The sequence below is a fragment of the Emys orbicularis genome, chromosome 18 (assembly GCF_028017835.1).
Source record: "Emys orbicularis isolate rEmyOrb1 chromosome 18, rEmyOrb1.hap1, whole genome shotgun sequence".
NCBI classification, from domain to species: Eukaryota; Metazoa; Chordata; order Testudines; family Emydidae; genus Emys; species Emys orbicularis.
This window is the reverse complement of record NC_088700.1, coordinates 9,472,566-9,487,155: the sequence shown is the minus strand read 5'-3', so window position 1 is coordinate 9,487,155 and position 14,590 is coordinate 9,472,566. Positions and strand designations below refer to the sequence as shown.

The window sequence follows — 14,590 nt, the reverse complement described above, 5'->3', positions numbered from 1 at the left end:
GTACAAGATTTACCATTCACAGGGTCACTGACAGCCTTGAAGAACCATTGCTGAGCTCCGATAACCTTCACATAATACTGTTTTCCTAATCCACTATTATGCTCATATCTACCGCACGTCTCCCATTCAGACTGTGAATACTCCAGTTAGAATCTTTCTCGCTTCCTTGCAGGTGGGAGACGAGTAGCTGGAGCGAGTGTTCCCGCACCTGCGGGGAAGGATACCAGTTTCGCATCGTCCGATGCTGGAAGATGATCTCTCCTGGTTTCGACAGCTCTGTCTATAGCGATCTGTGCGAATCTGCTGATATTACCCGGCCGGACGAACGCAAAATCTGCAAGAACCCAGCATGTGGGCCTCAGTGGGAAATGTCCGAATGGTCAGAGGTAAATCCCCAGAAAAGTGTTGGCAGCCTGTGGAGAGACAGCAGGCAGCAGTGACAAGGGATCAGCCCCCACGTGCTATGTACATGATTGCCTTGCTTCCAGATCCCAAAAGAAGGGGATGCAGAGCTGAAAACTGAGATGCGAATCCACTGACTTCCACACAGACCCACATAAGCCAGGACTATCTTAGCATTGTTCTTAAAACCAACCCCCGGTGTGGCCCTGCTGGTGCTAGCAATGGCAAGAGCATTCCCATGGACCAGGCCCTAGTGTTTTAACTACTGTCTCCTAGACCTGCTCCCAGTGGTGTGCCAGCGTTCACATTTGAATGAGGCCTGATGCAAACAGGGTCTTGGGGTGGAGATGTTTCCACAGTGCCTCTCTGCACCTCCCAGGACATGGCTTGCGTAAATCCCCACAAGCTTCCTTTAGCTCACTGATGGAGATGATTATGTGTCTCCTTTGCAAACCTCTAGCCAGAGATGACCTCAGACCAGGTCTCCAGACCTTTGAACTCCAGGGAGTTTGGGTCAAGCCTGAGAGCATCTCTGCTCTTAGCCAGAGTTTTAGATTTTGAGTCTGGTTCTTAAACAAGAGGACTTTTCTCCCACAGGAATCGTGTTCAGCTGCACAGTGGCTGTGGGATATAAGAACGGCCCTACTGGGTCAGGCCAAAACCTTAGAACCTTAGCGTGACTAACACCTGTCTTTTCGTCATCTTTCCTGACCTTCCTGTGTGCTGACTATTGAAAAGGGTGGTGATGTTTGATTCTGCATTTGCTCATGCCACTCCCTGCCTGTCCTCTTCCACTAGGAGAACAGCTCCTGTGAATCCTGCTTCTTATCTGGCACAGAGAAATCTGAAAAACAGTTGTGCCTAATACATTTCTGAGTGCCTGAAAAATAACAATAAACCTGTGGAGAGGAGGCTGCATCTCATAAACAATGATATTTTCTTATAGACATCTCTTCTTCCCGTCAGATTTCACTGCACCACGCGGAACATTAAACGGTCATAGTTCTGCTGTAAGCACATTGCTAAACCACTTGGAGGACGTTTCTGTGATATGTCTAATGTGGAACAGTTATTCTCTCGTCTTAGTTTGTCAGTTTACATGTAAAAACCTTTGCGACATGGCAGAGGCATTCTGGAATGTTTTTAGCTGCGAAGTCATTCTCAAGATGGGTCAGTCTCTAGGCTTCATAGATCCTTTTCTCTCTCCTCCTGTAGAGATCTTTGAATTCATTTACAACCACTCCATCCTGTTGTGTGCCAGAGAATAGCTGCCAGCATTCCAGTATTTAACTTTCTAACATAAAACTCTTTAAATGATAAAACCAGTGTCCTTTCTTTGGGGGCCCAGGGCCAGATTTTGGTCTCAGGGTAAATCTGGAATAACTGCATTGACTTCAGTGGAGTTATCATGGATTTACACCCAAGTAATAGAGACCGGGCTCTAGCATGGATTTTCAGTAAATGTGTAAAACACACATGCAAGAGTGCAGTCATGCTCACACACATTGATGGAAAATAATCCCTAACTCTTAAGGGGTTTTTTTCAATTTTTAAATCTTGAAGTCACAGTACTGGTCCCTCTGCACAGGAGTGAAAAACAGCAAAGTCAAATTGCTCCAGGATCCTAAGGAAACACAGGAGTTTACCCTTCCAGTTCAGACAGCTGATCAGTGAGTCAGATATCCTGCCTTGCTCAGTGGCTGATAACTCATGTGTCAGAGGATGTCTAAGCAGCCCCATACAACAGCTGACAATGATGCACTGCTGCACGTGAGGAGGGGAATAATTTCCTGCCTGACCTGGGGGCTGATTAGTTTGTGCCCTGAAGTATGAGTTTTGGCTTTCCTTAAGCATAGATACATTATTGCTGACAAATTAATCCAGGCCCCTTTCTAAGCAAGAACAAGCACAGATCCAGGCCAAATTCTCTGCTGGTGCAAATGGCCCAGCTCCACTGACTTCAATGGAGCTGCATCAGTTTACACCAACAGATAATTTGACCTCTTTTCTCCCAGGAGACACTTGAAATGCCTCTTGCTGATATTTTAAAGGCCGTCTTTACACTGAACGCCAGTGTTAAGTAGCTTTTTCTCCATAGTGGAAAGTCTGGTGGGCTCTTTTATTTTGTAGGATGTTTTGACTTTTCCAGTTCAATAGAGAAAAGCTCCCCGAGCACGTGCTGATGCTGTCGTTTGACTGGCTTAGCAAACCGAAGTGGCGTATGTTATAGAATTCCATCTACTCCTCCAGCATGTGTTGGGGACAGATTGCTAAGCATCTCCCAGAGTAGCTCTTCTGTAGCCAGCAGCAATGCTAATCTAATTTGGATCAGCATCTGAAGCTGGGTGCCAAATTGGCTTGGATGATAGATAGAGAGATAAAAAAGCACATTTCAGAGAGCTGAGGATTAACATATCAGAGCATGTGTGTGAGCACTGGGCTGTTGACACTTTTGCCTGCTTCATGTTCAGGGCCGGCTCCAGGGTTTTGGCCGCCCCAAGCAGCCCAAAAAAAAAAAAAAAAAAAAAAAAAAGCCGTGATCGCGATCGCGATCTGCGGCAGCAATTCGGCGGAAGATCCTTCGCTCCGAGCGGGAGTGAGGGACCGTCTGCCCAGGGCCGGCTCCAGGCACCAGCTTACCAAGCAGGTGCTTGGGGCGGCCACTTCGGAGAGGGGCAGCAGGTCCAGCTGTTCGGCGGCAATTCGGTGGACGGTCCCTCTCTCCCGCTCGAATTGCCGCCGCAGATCGCGATTGTGGCTTTTTTGTTTTTTTGATTGGCTGCTTGGGGCGGCCAAAACCCTGGAGCCGGCCCTGCTTGCCAAGCTGGTGCCTGGAGCCGGCCCTGTTCATGTTGCTTATTGAGCAAATTTGTATATGTGACACTGCTGTAATTCAAATCCACTTCTAAATAATGTCACTGGTTTGGATGTTGCCAGATTTACTCACGTTATAAAAATCTCAGTCGCTGTGGTTTGGAGACAACACTTTCAAAGACATGGAAACTAGCAAGCCATTTCTTTTTAGAAAGCGAGCGAGCGAGAGAGATGACACACCAGTTGTAGACCACAGCCACACTTTCAGCTGTAGCCATAGCTTCTGGGTGCCTTGGTTTTTGGACCTGTAGGCTCCAGATGGAAGTGTGTGTGTGCACAGCCTCTCTGAAAGTCAGGCCCAAAGCATCCCCACTGGGCTCCTAAAAAATGGAGGCGCTTGCACCCCGTGGCCACTTTTGGAAACTGTTGGCCTTCAGGCCAAATCTTGCTCTCAACTACAGGTGCATTAATAGGAAGGGAGCCACATGAGTATAAATGGGATGGGGTTGCACTGATGGAGCTGAGAGCAGAATTGGCCACCCTGAGTGGGAGCAGGCTATTAAGACTGGGCAGAGGGAGGTATTTTAGTGCATTCTTTGCTGCCCCCCTGAACAAGAGCAAAGTGCTTCCTGAACTGTAGCCAGCTAGTGGACTGGATGGCTGGCCGTGCCCTCTAACCCAAACATCTTGCCCCCCTGAAGATATTTTGCACGGGGCCAGTAAATTAGGCGGGCAGCTGTCTGAGAGCTCTCGAGCGCTCTGGAGAATATGTGTGTACCGTGGAGAGGAGACGTGCCACTCTCAGCCCTGCCTGTGCTTAGCACGAAGGCAGGATGTAACCCTTCCTGTACATTCAAACGTGTCTGCCCATGCAGCACAGGGCTGGTTTTGCCATCTAATATTTTACAAGCAGAATAATACAAATGTTTTCCCTGCATTTTTAGAAAGTTTCATGTTAAGAAATAAAAAAAGGCCAACATAAATCACACCTTAAACCAGATGCTTTGGCTGCTGCCTGGGCCGCGTGTGCCTCCTCCCTGTCAGGAGGGCGAGAGCGGAAAACAGCTGCGTTGCATGGCCGGGGCTGTACATGGACTCTGCTGACCCTGTCCCATTTCATTCTGTGCCCCGCTAGTGTTCGGCCAGGTGCGGCGAGAGGAGCGTGGTGACCAGGGACATCCGGTGCTCAGAAGATGAGAAACTGTGTGATGTGAACACCAAGCCGCCGGCTGAGAAGAACTGCACCGGGCCCCCCTGCGACCGGCAATGGACTGTGTCTGACTGGGGACCGGTGAGTGAACTCTGAGGGGGGAGGGTTGGGAAGGAAGGGAACAGTGGATCCTAGTTCGTTGATCATATTAGCTGTTTGTGAGCAGCTTGAGGAGAGAAGGAGACCATTGTAGGCCATGCTCTATTGTGTCATTTACAGTTCACAGGCCAAATTCTGCTCTCAGCTGCACAGCCAACCCCAGTGACCTCCGTGAAGCTGCGTGGGGACAGAGTTTCCCCTTCCCACCCCTATTATCCTGACAAGAGTTGTGAGGTCTAATGGTTACAACAGGAGAGCAGGAATCTGGACCCCCGGGGTCTATTACCAGTACAGTCAGTGACCTTCTATGCCAGGGGTGGCCAACCTGAGCCTGAGAAGGAGCCAGAATTTACCAATGAACATTGCCAAAGAGCCACAGTTATACGTCAGCAGCCCCCCATCAGCTCCCCGCCCCCCAGGCCTCCCCCCCACTGGCAGCTCAGTTGATCAGCGCCTCCCCCCCACAGCAGGCTCAGGGGAGGGGGTGGGAAGGGGTGGAATGGGGGCAGGGCCTGTGGCAGAGCCAGGGGTTGAGCAGTGAGCAACCCCGGCACATTGGAAAGTTGGCGCCTGTAGCTCCAGCCCCGGAGTCGGTGCCTATACAGGGAGCCGCATATTAACTTCTGAAGAGCCGCATGTGGCTCCGGAGCCACAGGTTGGCCACCCCTGTTCTATGCAACCATGGGCTAGTCATCAGTGGAGTGACAGCAGGGCTACAGCTTTCCTTCTGTGCCCGTTTCCCCGGCGGCAGGATGGCTTAGTAATACTTTGCACTTGCCATCTAGGGCCCCAAAGCACTTTGCAAGGGCTCAGGCATCATTAGATACATCTTACAGATGAGGAACCCGAGGTCCATGGTGGCAAAGTGATGTGCTGTGACCAAAGTCGAACAAACGCCCTGGTCTCCTGAGTCCAAATCCTCTCCTCTAACCACTAGACTATGCTGTCTCTCAGCAGTAATACACCGCCAGTGTCATACTTTCCTCACCGGCAAGCTGGGAGGATTAGTGTCATGAGGATGGTAAGGGTACTCAGCACTGGAAATGCTTCTCCTGCCGCCACCCTTCTGGCTGGGGAGGGCAGGGGACAAGCATTCTGAACCCATCGGTGATGGAGGAGTCACTTGTAAGGGGCATGATCCAAACCTCTCCACCCAATGGCTGAGCATCCTTTCCTTTGAAGTGCTCCTCCTAGCCCAGCGTGCCCCAAGAGAGAGGGAAGGGAGGAAGTGGGGGGACACACAGTGTTTTAATGGCATGGACAGCAGCAGCGAGCCTGAGAACGGTCCCTCCCCGTTTGGTAGCACACATTGAAATGATTGGAGTGGTGCAACTCCAAATATAGTCATGTCCCGTGCAGCAAGACAGTCGTGAATCAGGGCAATAAACTTCCCGAGCGCCGAGAAGCAGTGTCTACAGCATTAGCAAAGAAAAGAGGAGAGCGCTCCGAAACCCAAATGCTCCTTTTGTGTCAGGGTCTGTGAATATTCTTGCCATCTGAAAACTCTCAGTTAAGCTGACCTGGCACGGCTTCCCACTGTATGGGGATTATATTGAACTTGTTATAGTTTGGAGATCTGGCCTTGGCAGAGACTTGCAGGCTTCCAGTAACATCCGCATCTCCAACGTGAGCAAAATACTGGCTGTAGAGCTCTTGCACCATCGCCTGTGAGCCAGTCCATTAAAGGGAGATGGAGTGTGTGAAGGGAGGTGATTACGGCTGTCATCACAGTCCTGGGCTTGGGGGAGGAAAGGCTGCCAGCTCAAAGTTTGCAATCCACAAATGATTTGTTTTGCCCTTGGGCCCTCCTGGTCTGGAAGGAGAGACCCCAGGAGTCCTGTGTGGAAGTGCAGGTCCCAAGGCCAACAGACTGGCCCACATTCCCAGCCTCTTCCTGCCTTTGTTAGGTCCATGTGGCTGAACGATTTCCAGGTCTGTTGAGGCCCTTATTTACAACACTTCCCACTAACTGCAACTACACTGACACCTGCTGTTATCGGCTGCTGTTCAGAGGATGAGAGGCAGCCAGTGGGCTTAGAGCCACTGCGGGGTGGGTGGAAAGCTCTATCCATCTCCCTGTCCCGCAGCGTCTTGCTTGAATAAACAGCTGAGCGGCTCTGTTCCAAAAAACAAAGGAATTTATGAGCCCTTTATGAGGCTCTTGTGCAGACTCACTCCTAGAGGGGGCAGGGTCCGCCAAGGGAAGGGGGAGAGCGAGCACCTAGGCTGTTCCTCACAGCACTTCCTTGGGTGGTGGCAAATGGCAGACGGTTTGGCCTGCCCCTGAGATGTGCCAAAGCTGGAAGGATGAGCAGTCGCTACACAAGATATTTTTTCCCCTCTGCCGGCTCAAATGTACAAAACTAGCAAACCGCACATGAAAACCAAACCCCTGCAGCAGCCGTTCCGAGTGCTTTTTGTCATGGAAACCCCTTGACGATGAATATGGGGCCTTCACTTCATCCTGCCTTTCCTTCGGCCACCTCCCTTCCCTGAACGTGCAGCAGACAAGAGCCAGGAAAACGATTATGCAGTCATGCCAGCCTCCTTTCTTTGCAAACTTTGCAGACTTTGCTCCAAATTCTAACCTCTGTTCCACGAGGGCCCTCCCATCGACCTGTGTAACTGAGAGCAGAACTCAGCCCTGGGAGATGAACAGGCGTGTGTTATTTATCGTGGGTCAGTTTGGGCAAACCAATGTCTGCCTATGGGTTGCTCACAAATTCTGTGTCCCTGAATAAGCTGTTCACCCTGTGTGATTGGCTGGTACCTAAGTCACCTGGTGCAGTTTCTGCTCTCCAGTTAGTTGCCTCTGAAACCCACGCAGTCCTTTGCAGATGGCAGTACAGATGCTCCAGATGTGAAATTTTAGGTGGACATGCATTCGCACAAGTGGCAGTGAAGTGGCCTCATTCTTCTGACCAAAAACTAGCTCACAGTGGAGGTCAATCAAAGGGCTTTGCAGATATCAGCAAAGAGAATTCACCATTTTCAGTCCAATCAATACATTTTTGGGGGGGGGGGTAGTATTCACCCTGGTTCTATTCAATCAGGCGGTCAAGTGACATAGAGATGCTTTTGTAGTAATAATCTCCAGTTCTTTCTCCCCAGAATGATTGCCCTTTAAGAGCAGCGGTTAGCAGGGTCTATCTTAGATGGTTTGGTCTGTCGTATTTAGGCGAGCTAGCTGTGGTCTCACCCTCTCTCTGTCTCGGTCGTATCTGAGTGAGTGAGAACTTGTCAAGCTCCGAGCTCAAATCTATTGTTTTGGTTCTGCTTCAACTCTAAGTTAAAGAGGAATTCACTGGGGAGGGTTTTGGAAGGAGAGGAGCATCTTTGCTGCTGTTACTTTAGCCTGTTCTCTTGCTCAGCGTGAGTGGAAAAGGAGTGTGTCCCTACCTACACCCAGGCTGGTCTGTTTGTGAGACTGACCAGAGGAAGTGATGTGGTGAACATAGCTGAAATGATGTGGAGTGTGAGAGAGATGAAGCAATAGAGCAGGTTTTCTATCCCGATCGTTAAGAGCTCCTGGGTGTCTTACAACTCGTAGATCAATGGTCATTTAAGGGAAGTGGCTTGCTTGCTTAATCAATAGATCCAGGGATAGTAGGGTGACTAGTTAAGTGACACAGACTTATCACCTCCCCACCTGGCAGCCAACATACCTTCCTCTGCTCTGTCTTACATTGGTGAGGCTCTTAGTTGGGAGATCTCTCATGCCACATGAGGCCTCCCCAGCACACAAGCCCTGGGGTGCAGGAATCTCCAGTGTACACGTGCAGAAAAGCATGGCCCTCCTTTGAGTTTACAGTCAGTTGGGTGTGCAAAAGCGGATGTGCAAACTTTGAGCGTGGTTTGTAGCTAGCTGAAAATTTGATCCACAGATTCAAGGCTCATTGTGCCTGTTTTTGCATTATCTCCCCCCAGACCTTTCCATAGCTTTGATGTGATTTTTCCAGTTAAGTTAGGGGTGTACTGCCGCCTCCTTGCACAAGTGAAGCCCATCGTTAAAATTGTAGAGGTTCTGATTCAGATCTGGATCCAGCACCAAACTTCCTCTTAGTTTAGGAGTGTTTTGATGCAGGGGTCAGGTTAAAGAGCATCTCTAAGGATCACACCCGTGTTTTCCTGGCTGCAGCACAAAGGTCTCCCCCTGCAGGTGGATCCGAGCCTAAATCCCTGCTCAGTTCTTCCTCAGGCAAAATTCCCTGGGACTTGACTGTTAGAGGACTTTAGCATTTTCCATCTGCTGCATGAAGGTGACAGGGTCTCTTATCCCTGGCTCAATCACCTCTAGGTATAATCTTTGCTTGACATTGCCAAAGTTCATGTGATTCAAAACAACTTTCCACCCAACCCCCTCCCCCCCCAAAAAATGTTCTTAACAAAAAAAGGTGCTGTGTGGTTGTGTCACATGGACCTTGTTCCCGAGCTATTTTTATACAGATTTTGATTCATTGGCATTGTCTAAAAATAAGTGGTCTCCATGGCGACGGCTGCACTGTGGGATGTAGCGCATCTCCTTAAAGAACCGCAACAAAAGCCCATGGGAACTCTCGGTGTTTAAAATATAGCTCAAGACAATACCTGTGTGGGGTTCCTTTTATTTAAATGCAGGGGATATATTTATAACCATTTACCTTATTTTTCATGGTCTCTTTGAAAGCTGCCACCTGTTTCCTCTAATGCAGGCAAAACACTTGCCTTTCTCTATTCCCCTTATATCCTCTCCCCTGCCAGTGAGACTTGAGTTTAGGGGTGACCAAACTCCATTTCCCAGGGATGCATTGGCAGCCACATCCCTCATTTTGTGCCGTATTCCTGACTAGTCCCATTTTGTGCTGCTCAGTGAGCATAGGTGGCAGGGTCCAGCCCGTCATGGTCATATGCCATCGATGTCCTTACGTTTTAAAAATAAATGGCTACCACCATAATATTTGGGGGCCTCTAACTCGGGGGCATATGTTGTTTCTTGGCTGAGATCACCAGCAATCAATGCAGGGGATTGGTTTCATACGGAAGGATGGTCTTGTGGATAAGGCTCTGGGCTGGGACTCTGGGTCCAATAGCCAGCTCTGCCACAGACCCCCTGTGTGACCTGGGGGCAAGTCACCTAAACTCTTTGGCCGAGATTTTGTGATTTTTTTTTTGGGTGCCCAACTTGAGACACCTTAAAGGGTCACTGACTTTCAGAACACGCTGGGGAAACGAAGACTGCGGCTCTTTGTCAGGCTTAGTAAAATTCCAGGGTTGGGTCAGTTCCTAGTTAGCCTGAGGTAGCTCATTCCATATTGTTAAGAGCCGCCCATAAGGCAGCTGATTTTGCCCAGTCAAAAATGTACACACACGGTCCCCGCCCCAAGGGACTTACACCTGAGGTCAGATTGAGACACACAGGAATCCCGCCCACTCCGCTATGGCCCCGTCGAGATGAGGGTCTCATGGAAGGCTTCCCAACAACCATGTGTTTGAAGAAGGGATCAGGGAGGAGCGGGGCTGCTCGCAGGAATGTGGGGGTATTTGTACCCTCCCATTACTCACCAGCACCTCTCTGCTCTTTTTGTTTCAGTGCAGTGGCAGCTGCGGGCAAGGGAGGATGATCAGGCACGTGTACTGTAAAACCAGCGATGGCCGTGTGGTGCCAGAGTCCCAGTGCAACCTGGAGACCAAGCCGCTTGCTATCCACCCCTGCGGGGACAAGAACTGCCCTTCCCATTGGCTGGCACAGGACTGGGAACGGGTAAGAGCCAACCCACCTCGAGACGTGCCTGTTCCAACCGATGGGGGTGCGGCCGTCCCATCCATATGAGGGAGCGAGCCTCGGGAGGGAGGGTGCTGAAGGGGTCTTGACTCCTGGGTCTGTTCCCCAACTTTGACCTGCTATGAAGCATGTCCCCTGTCTGGACCTCAGGCTCCCCAAGTGGGGATAATACTAGAGAGCTCAAGTGCCTCAAATGGCCTCATTGCTAGGTCACTAGTGTGATTCCACCCCCTGCTCCCCCGTGGTGTTGGCAGTGGGTGATGGAGGGCCTGCGTGGGATCCTGGGCAGACTGGTGGCCATTCGGGTATGTTTTCCTCTCGGCTGTGGGGAATATGCCTGTGGAGCAGCACTAGGAGACATCATTCACTTGGAGGCCAGGAGTGAGCCCAGGCTGGGAGCGCGGTGAGCTCCAGGCTCTTCTGCCTGAGGTCACACAACATTGGACGTCTCTCCAACGCTTCATTTTGGTCTCTCTCTCTGGCTGGCTTCTGTCCTTGGCAGTGCAACACCACGTGCGGCCGGGGGGTGAAGAAGAGGATAGTGCTGTGCCTGGAGATTGTCAATGGGAAAATCAAAACACGGAACCCCATCGACTGTGACGTCACCAAGAAACCCATAGAAGAAACCACCTGCTTTGAACGGCCTTGTTTCAAGTGGTACACGACTCCCTGGTCTGAGGTAAGGTGCAGCCTGTAGGAACTGGAATTGCTGAGGTCTAGGGTGTATTCTGGGGCAGCCGGGGATCTGATTAGAGCAGGGGACTAATGGATGGGAGGCAGCAGCATCCTGGTGAGAAGTAGGAGAGTCCAGTGGATAGGGCACCAGATTATGAGCCAAGAGATGTGGGTTCTGTTCCTGTCTCTGCTGCGTTAGCTTAGGCAGGTTATTTCCCCATTCTGTGCCTCAGTTTCCCAGTCAATAAAATGAGGACAATGGCACGTGTGCAACTTTGTAAAGCGCTGTGAGCTCTGCTGCTGGGAAGCAGTAGCTGAGTGCTCAGTAACATCATCGCTGATGGGCACTCTGGTGGGAACCCTCAGCAGAGCCCGGCGGCTTACCTCACAGGGGGAAGAGGCAATCGTGTGGCCCTTCCTGTGCAGGGCACGTGGAAACTGCTCTTTCCGGAGCTGTAAAATGTTTTCAAACGCTCACTCTGCTGACGGCTCAGTGGGGTTGATCACATGCCTGTTATGTTCATAGGACGCCAATCTCCGGGGTGGTCAATCTAGAGCCGTTCATGGGTGCTACAGCCTCCCTTTCGCTAAAGATGCGGGGGAGGGTGGAGTCCCATTCCTTTGCAAGGCTGTTTGAATATGTGCACTGTGAATGAGTGACACCTGCTCATCAACACAGCAATCCTTGGAAAACGCGTCCCCCTCTCCCAGCCCTGCCCCCACCACGAAAGAGCCAGATCCTTGCCCTGCTCTGTCTGGCACGGCGAAGCCTGCGCACCTTAGGACGACGGTTCCAGTTTAGCTCACATGGCACAGCCGGCGATGGATCAGCCAGAGAGGCGTGGCGTGATTGCCAAGAGCTGATTAGGAGTTGGCTACTGGTGCCAAGGCAGCCTTAGCGGAGTGCGGGCCCTGCCAGGATGTAATCAGTCCTCTCTGTGCTTTTGGAGAACAGCAATGAAAAGACGTGTTTGGGTTATTTTATTTTTGCAATCGCGTGTAGGAGTCTGGCTTAGTCTGCAGAGGCAGCCGTCGTAATTGTGTAATGGGACAGAGGGGGGAGCTGTAAAAGAGAAGGGGGAGATATTGGCAGAGATGGGGCTGGGAGAATTGGGGTCAGCACATGGCGCTCGGAGCAGGAAAACACTTCCCGGTGTGCGCTCTGCTGATGAATCAGTGGAATAGGCAAAGATTTCCCTGTGTGGTACTGGGGAAAGCATTGCTGGTTTTGCTTGTAGCGTTGTTGCAGTCATGTTGGTCCCAGGAGATGAGAGAGAAGGTGGGTGAGGTAATATCGCTAATTGGACCAACTTCTCTTGGAGGGAGGAATGAGCTGTCGAGCTTCACAGGGAAAGCGTGGCCCTTCCACCAATGGAAGTTGGTCCAATAAAAAATATGATCTCACCCACCTTGTCTCTTTGTCGATAGTTTTGGGGCAGTTCCCAGTGGGGAGCCATCTGCATCTCCATGTCGCTACTGCTAGTGTGAAGTCCCCCTCGCCTCCCTGCAAAGAGAGAGCACGGCCTGAATGGTGCATGGAGGAGGAGCTGACCTCTCGTGCCTAAAGATGGTCCCTACAGAGCAGGGTTGAGGCACATTGGTAGGGGTCACTGCTGAGACGCTTTGCCCTGCTACAGCCTGTCCTGTGGTGACTGAGGGTGTACCAGTCACAGGGGCTATTTCTCGGGCATGACATGTACGAAATCCCTAAATCTATCCCAGGAAATCGTGTAACAAGTCAACTCCCTAACCGCGTGAAAACTCAACCGTGGACCTGACTCTGGTTCCGACCACGTGTCAGGAGCAGCTGTAGGCCAACTCCTGTCTTGCAGTCGGTGGCCAGAATCCAGACCCCAAAAGCTGGGTCTGGCTGTGGGGGTTCCTGGCCCAACTGCTGCAGCTGAGCCTCTGTCCTGCCTCGCACAATAGCTATGCATGGTGCTTCAAAGGCAAATCAATAACCACAGGTCCCTGTCATTATAGTATAGCCCTTTCCTTCAGAGGTCCAGACAGCTTGTTGAGTTTAGTTTTTAAAACCAGTCATTGGTGTAGTCTGGAATCAACACAGCACCTCCCACTGCAATGCCAGTGTGACAATGCAGCCAAACGTCAGTAAACAGAGACAGGCCGTATTCAGGGTGGTGTTGGCTTTGCCACATCTGAACGAGGCCCGCCGAGCCGCGGGCCCTGTTTCGGCTGACATCCCAAAAACGGAGGGGACTGGGACGTTGGGGACTGGGTGTCGCCCAGCGTGCTTTGCTGCTCCCCTTGGCTACACCAGCCCCAGGCGTGAAACCCGCCCGGTGCAGAGGGTCAAAGCAAGACCTAGATGCTGCCGATGTGGGACATGAGTGATGCCCGGCTCTGCATGGCGGTGGGATGTCTGTGTTGTGCTGAGGGAAGGCGGGCAGGTTTTTGGATTGGTTTCGCAGCCACCAACGATTTGATTTAAAAGAAAACTGTTGCACTGTGACGGGGTTACTTGATTCTTTCTGAAAGGGGAGCAGTGAGTCGCTGTGCACCCCAAAAACAGGGCTCGTCAGTGTCTAGTCGAGGTTTTCAGTGCACAGCCCTTGGAGGCCTGCTGCCTCTGCCAACAATATCTCTGTCTCGCTCTGTTCCCCAGTGCACCAAAACCTGCGGCGTTGGCGTGAGAATGCGAGATGTGAAGTGCTACCAGGGCACAGATATTGTTCGTGGCTGTGACCCGCTTGTGAAGCCTGTTGGTAAACAAACCTGTGACCTGCAGCCCTGCCCTACTGAGCCACCAGGTGAGGAGAAAGAATCCAGATTGTCTTGCCAAGACAGGGTTTGGGGCTGTGTTTTCAATGCAAGCCAGTAAGGAACAGGAGCTAAACTAAGGCCTTGTCTACATGGGAAAGTTTTTACCATTTATACAGACTATACCTTAATACAGGCTAAACCAATATGGTTACACAGGTATCGGTATACCGGTCTAACCCTGTGGGGACACAGTCTGCTATAGGAGTGGCCGTTATTGGTTCACTTATGTTGCGTAGGAAGGGGCTTAAGCTAAACTGGAATAAGCCATTTTCACACTACTACTTCCCAGGTGCATTGATCCTCCGAGGTGCTGAGCACCCTCCACGCCATTCCTGTGGCACTTTTCGTAAGAGCAGAAATCTGGCCAAGACGTTACTTCCCCTCATTGGTACATAGTGCTCGGGGCACTTGTTATATGCCTCGTAGCTGCCCTCCACCCCAGAGATGGCTGCTTTTCAGTGGCAATGTATGTGTATTGTTTGTACAGTGATTTGGGACCTATGCATGCATCTTGATTCATGAGGAACACTAGCTACTGTGCAATTAGATGCAGCAGAGGCAGTATGGCTTTTGGGACAGAGCACAGGCCTGGGACCCAGGACACTTGGGTTCTATTCTTGGCTCTGCACTGGGCTGCTGGGTGATGTTGGGCAAGTCACGGCAATGCTCTGTGCTTCAGTTTCCCTATCTTTAAAATGTGGATTATGATACTGACCTTTGTAAAGTGCTTTGAAATTTACTGACAAATGATGCTGTCTACAGGGTTTTTCTGGATTTATTAATTTAAATTTGCGGGTGGGGGTGGATTGTTTTAGCTATTTTTGAGTGTACTGTAGATAGCAATA

At 50.8% G+C, this 14,590-nt stretch overlaps 1 protein-coding gene across 1 annotated transcript in view; it reads left to right on the top strand.

Moving 5' to 3' along the window:
• ADAMTSL2 (ADAMTS like 2) overlaps positions 1 to 14,590 on the top strand; it is a 44,272-nt gene that overhangs the window by 28,084 nt on the left and 1,598 nt on the right. The window contains exons 13-17 of the mRNA XM_065418908.1: positions 173 to 386; positions 4,352 to 4,507; positions 10,095 to 10,265; positions 10,789 to 10,965; positions 13,588 to 13,732. Coding sequence (XP_065274980.1) covers positions 173 to 386; positions 4,352 to 4,507; positions 10,095 to 10,265; positions 10,789 to 10,965; positions 13,588 to 13,732 — 863 coding nt within the window. The remainder of the gene's footprint in view (positions 1 to 172; positions 387 to 4,351; positions 4,508 to 10,094; positions 10,266 to 10,788; positions 10,966 to 13,587; positions 13,733 to 14,590) is intronic.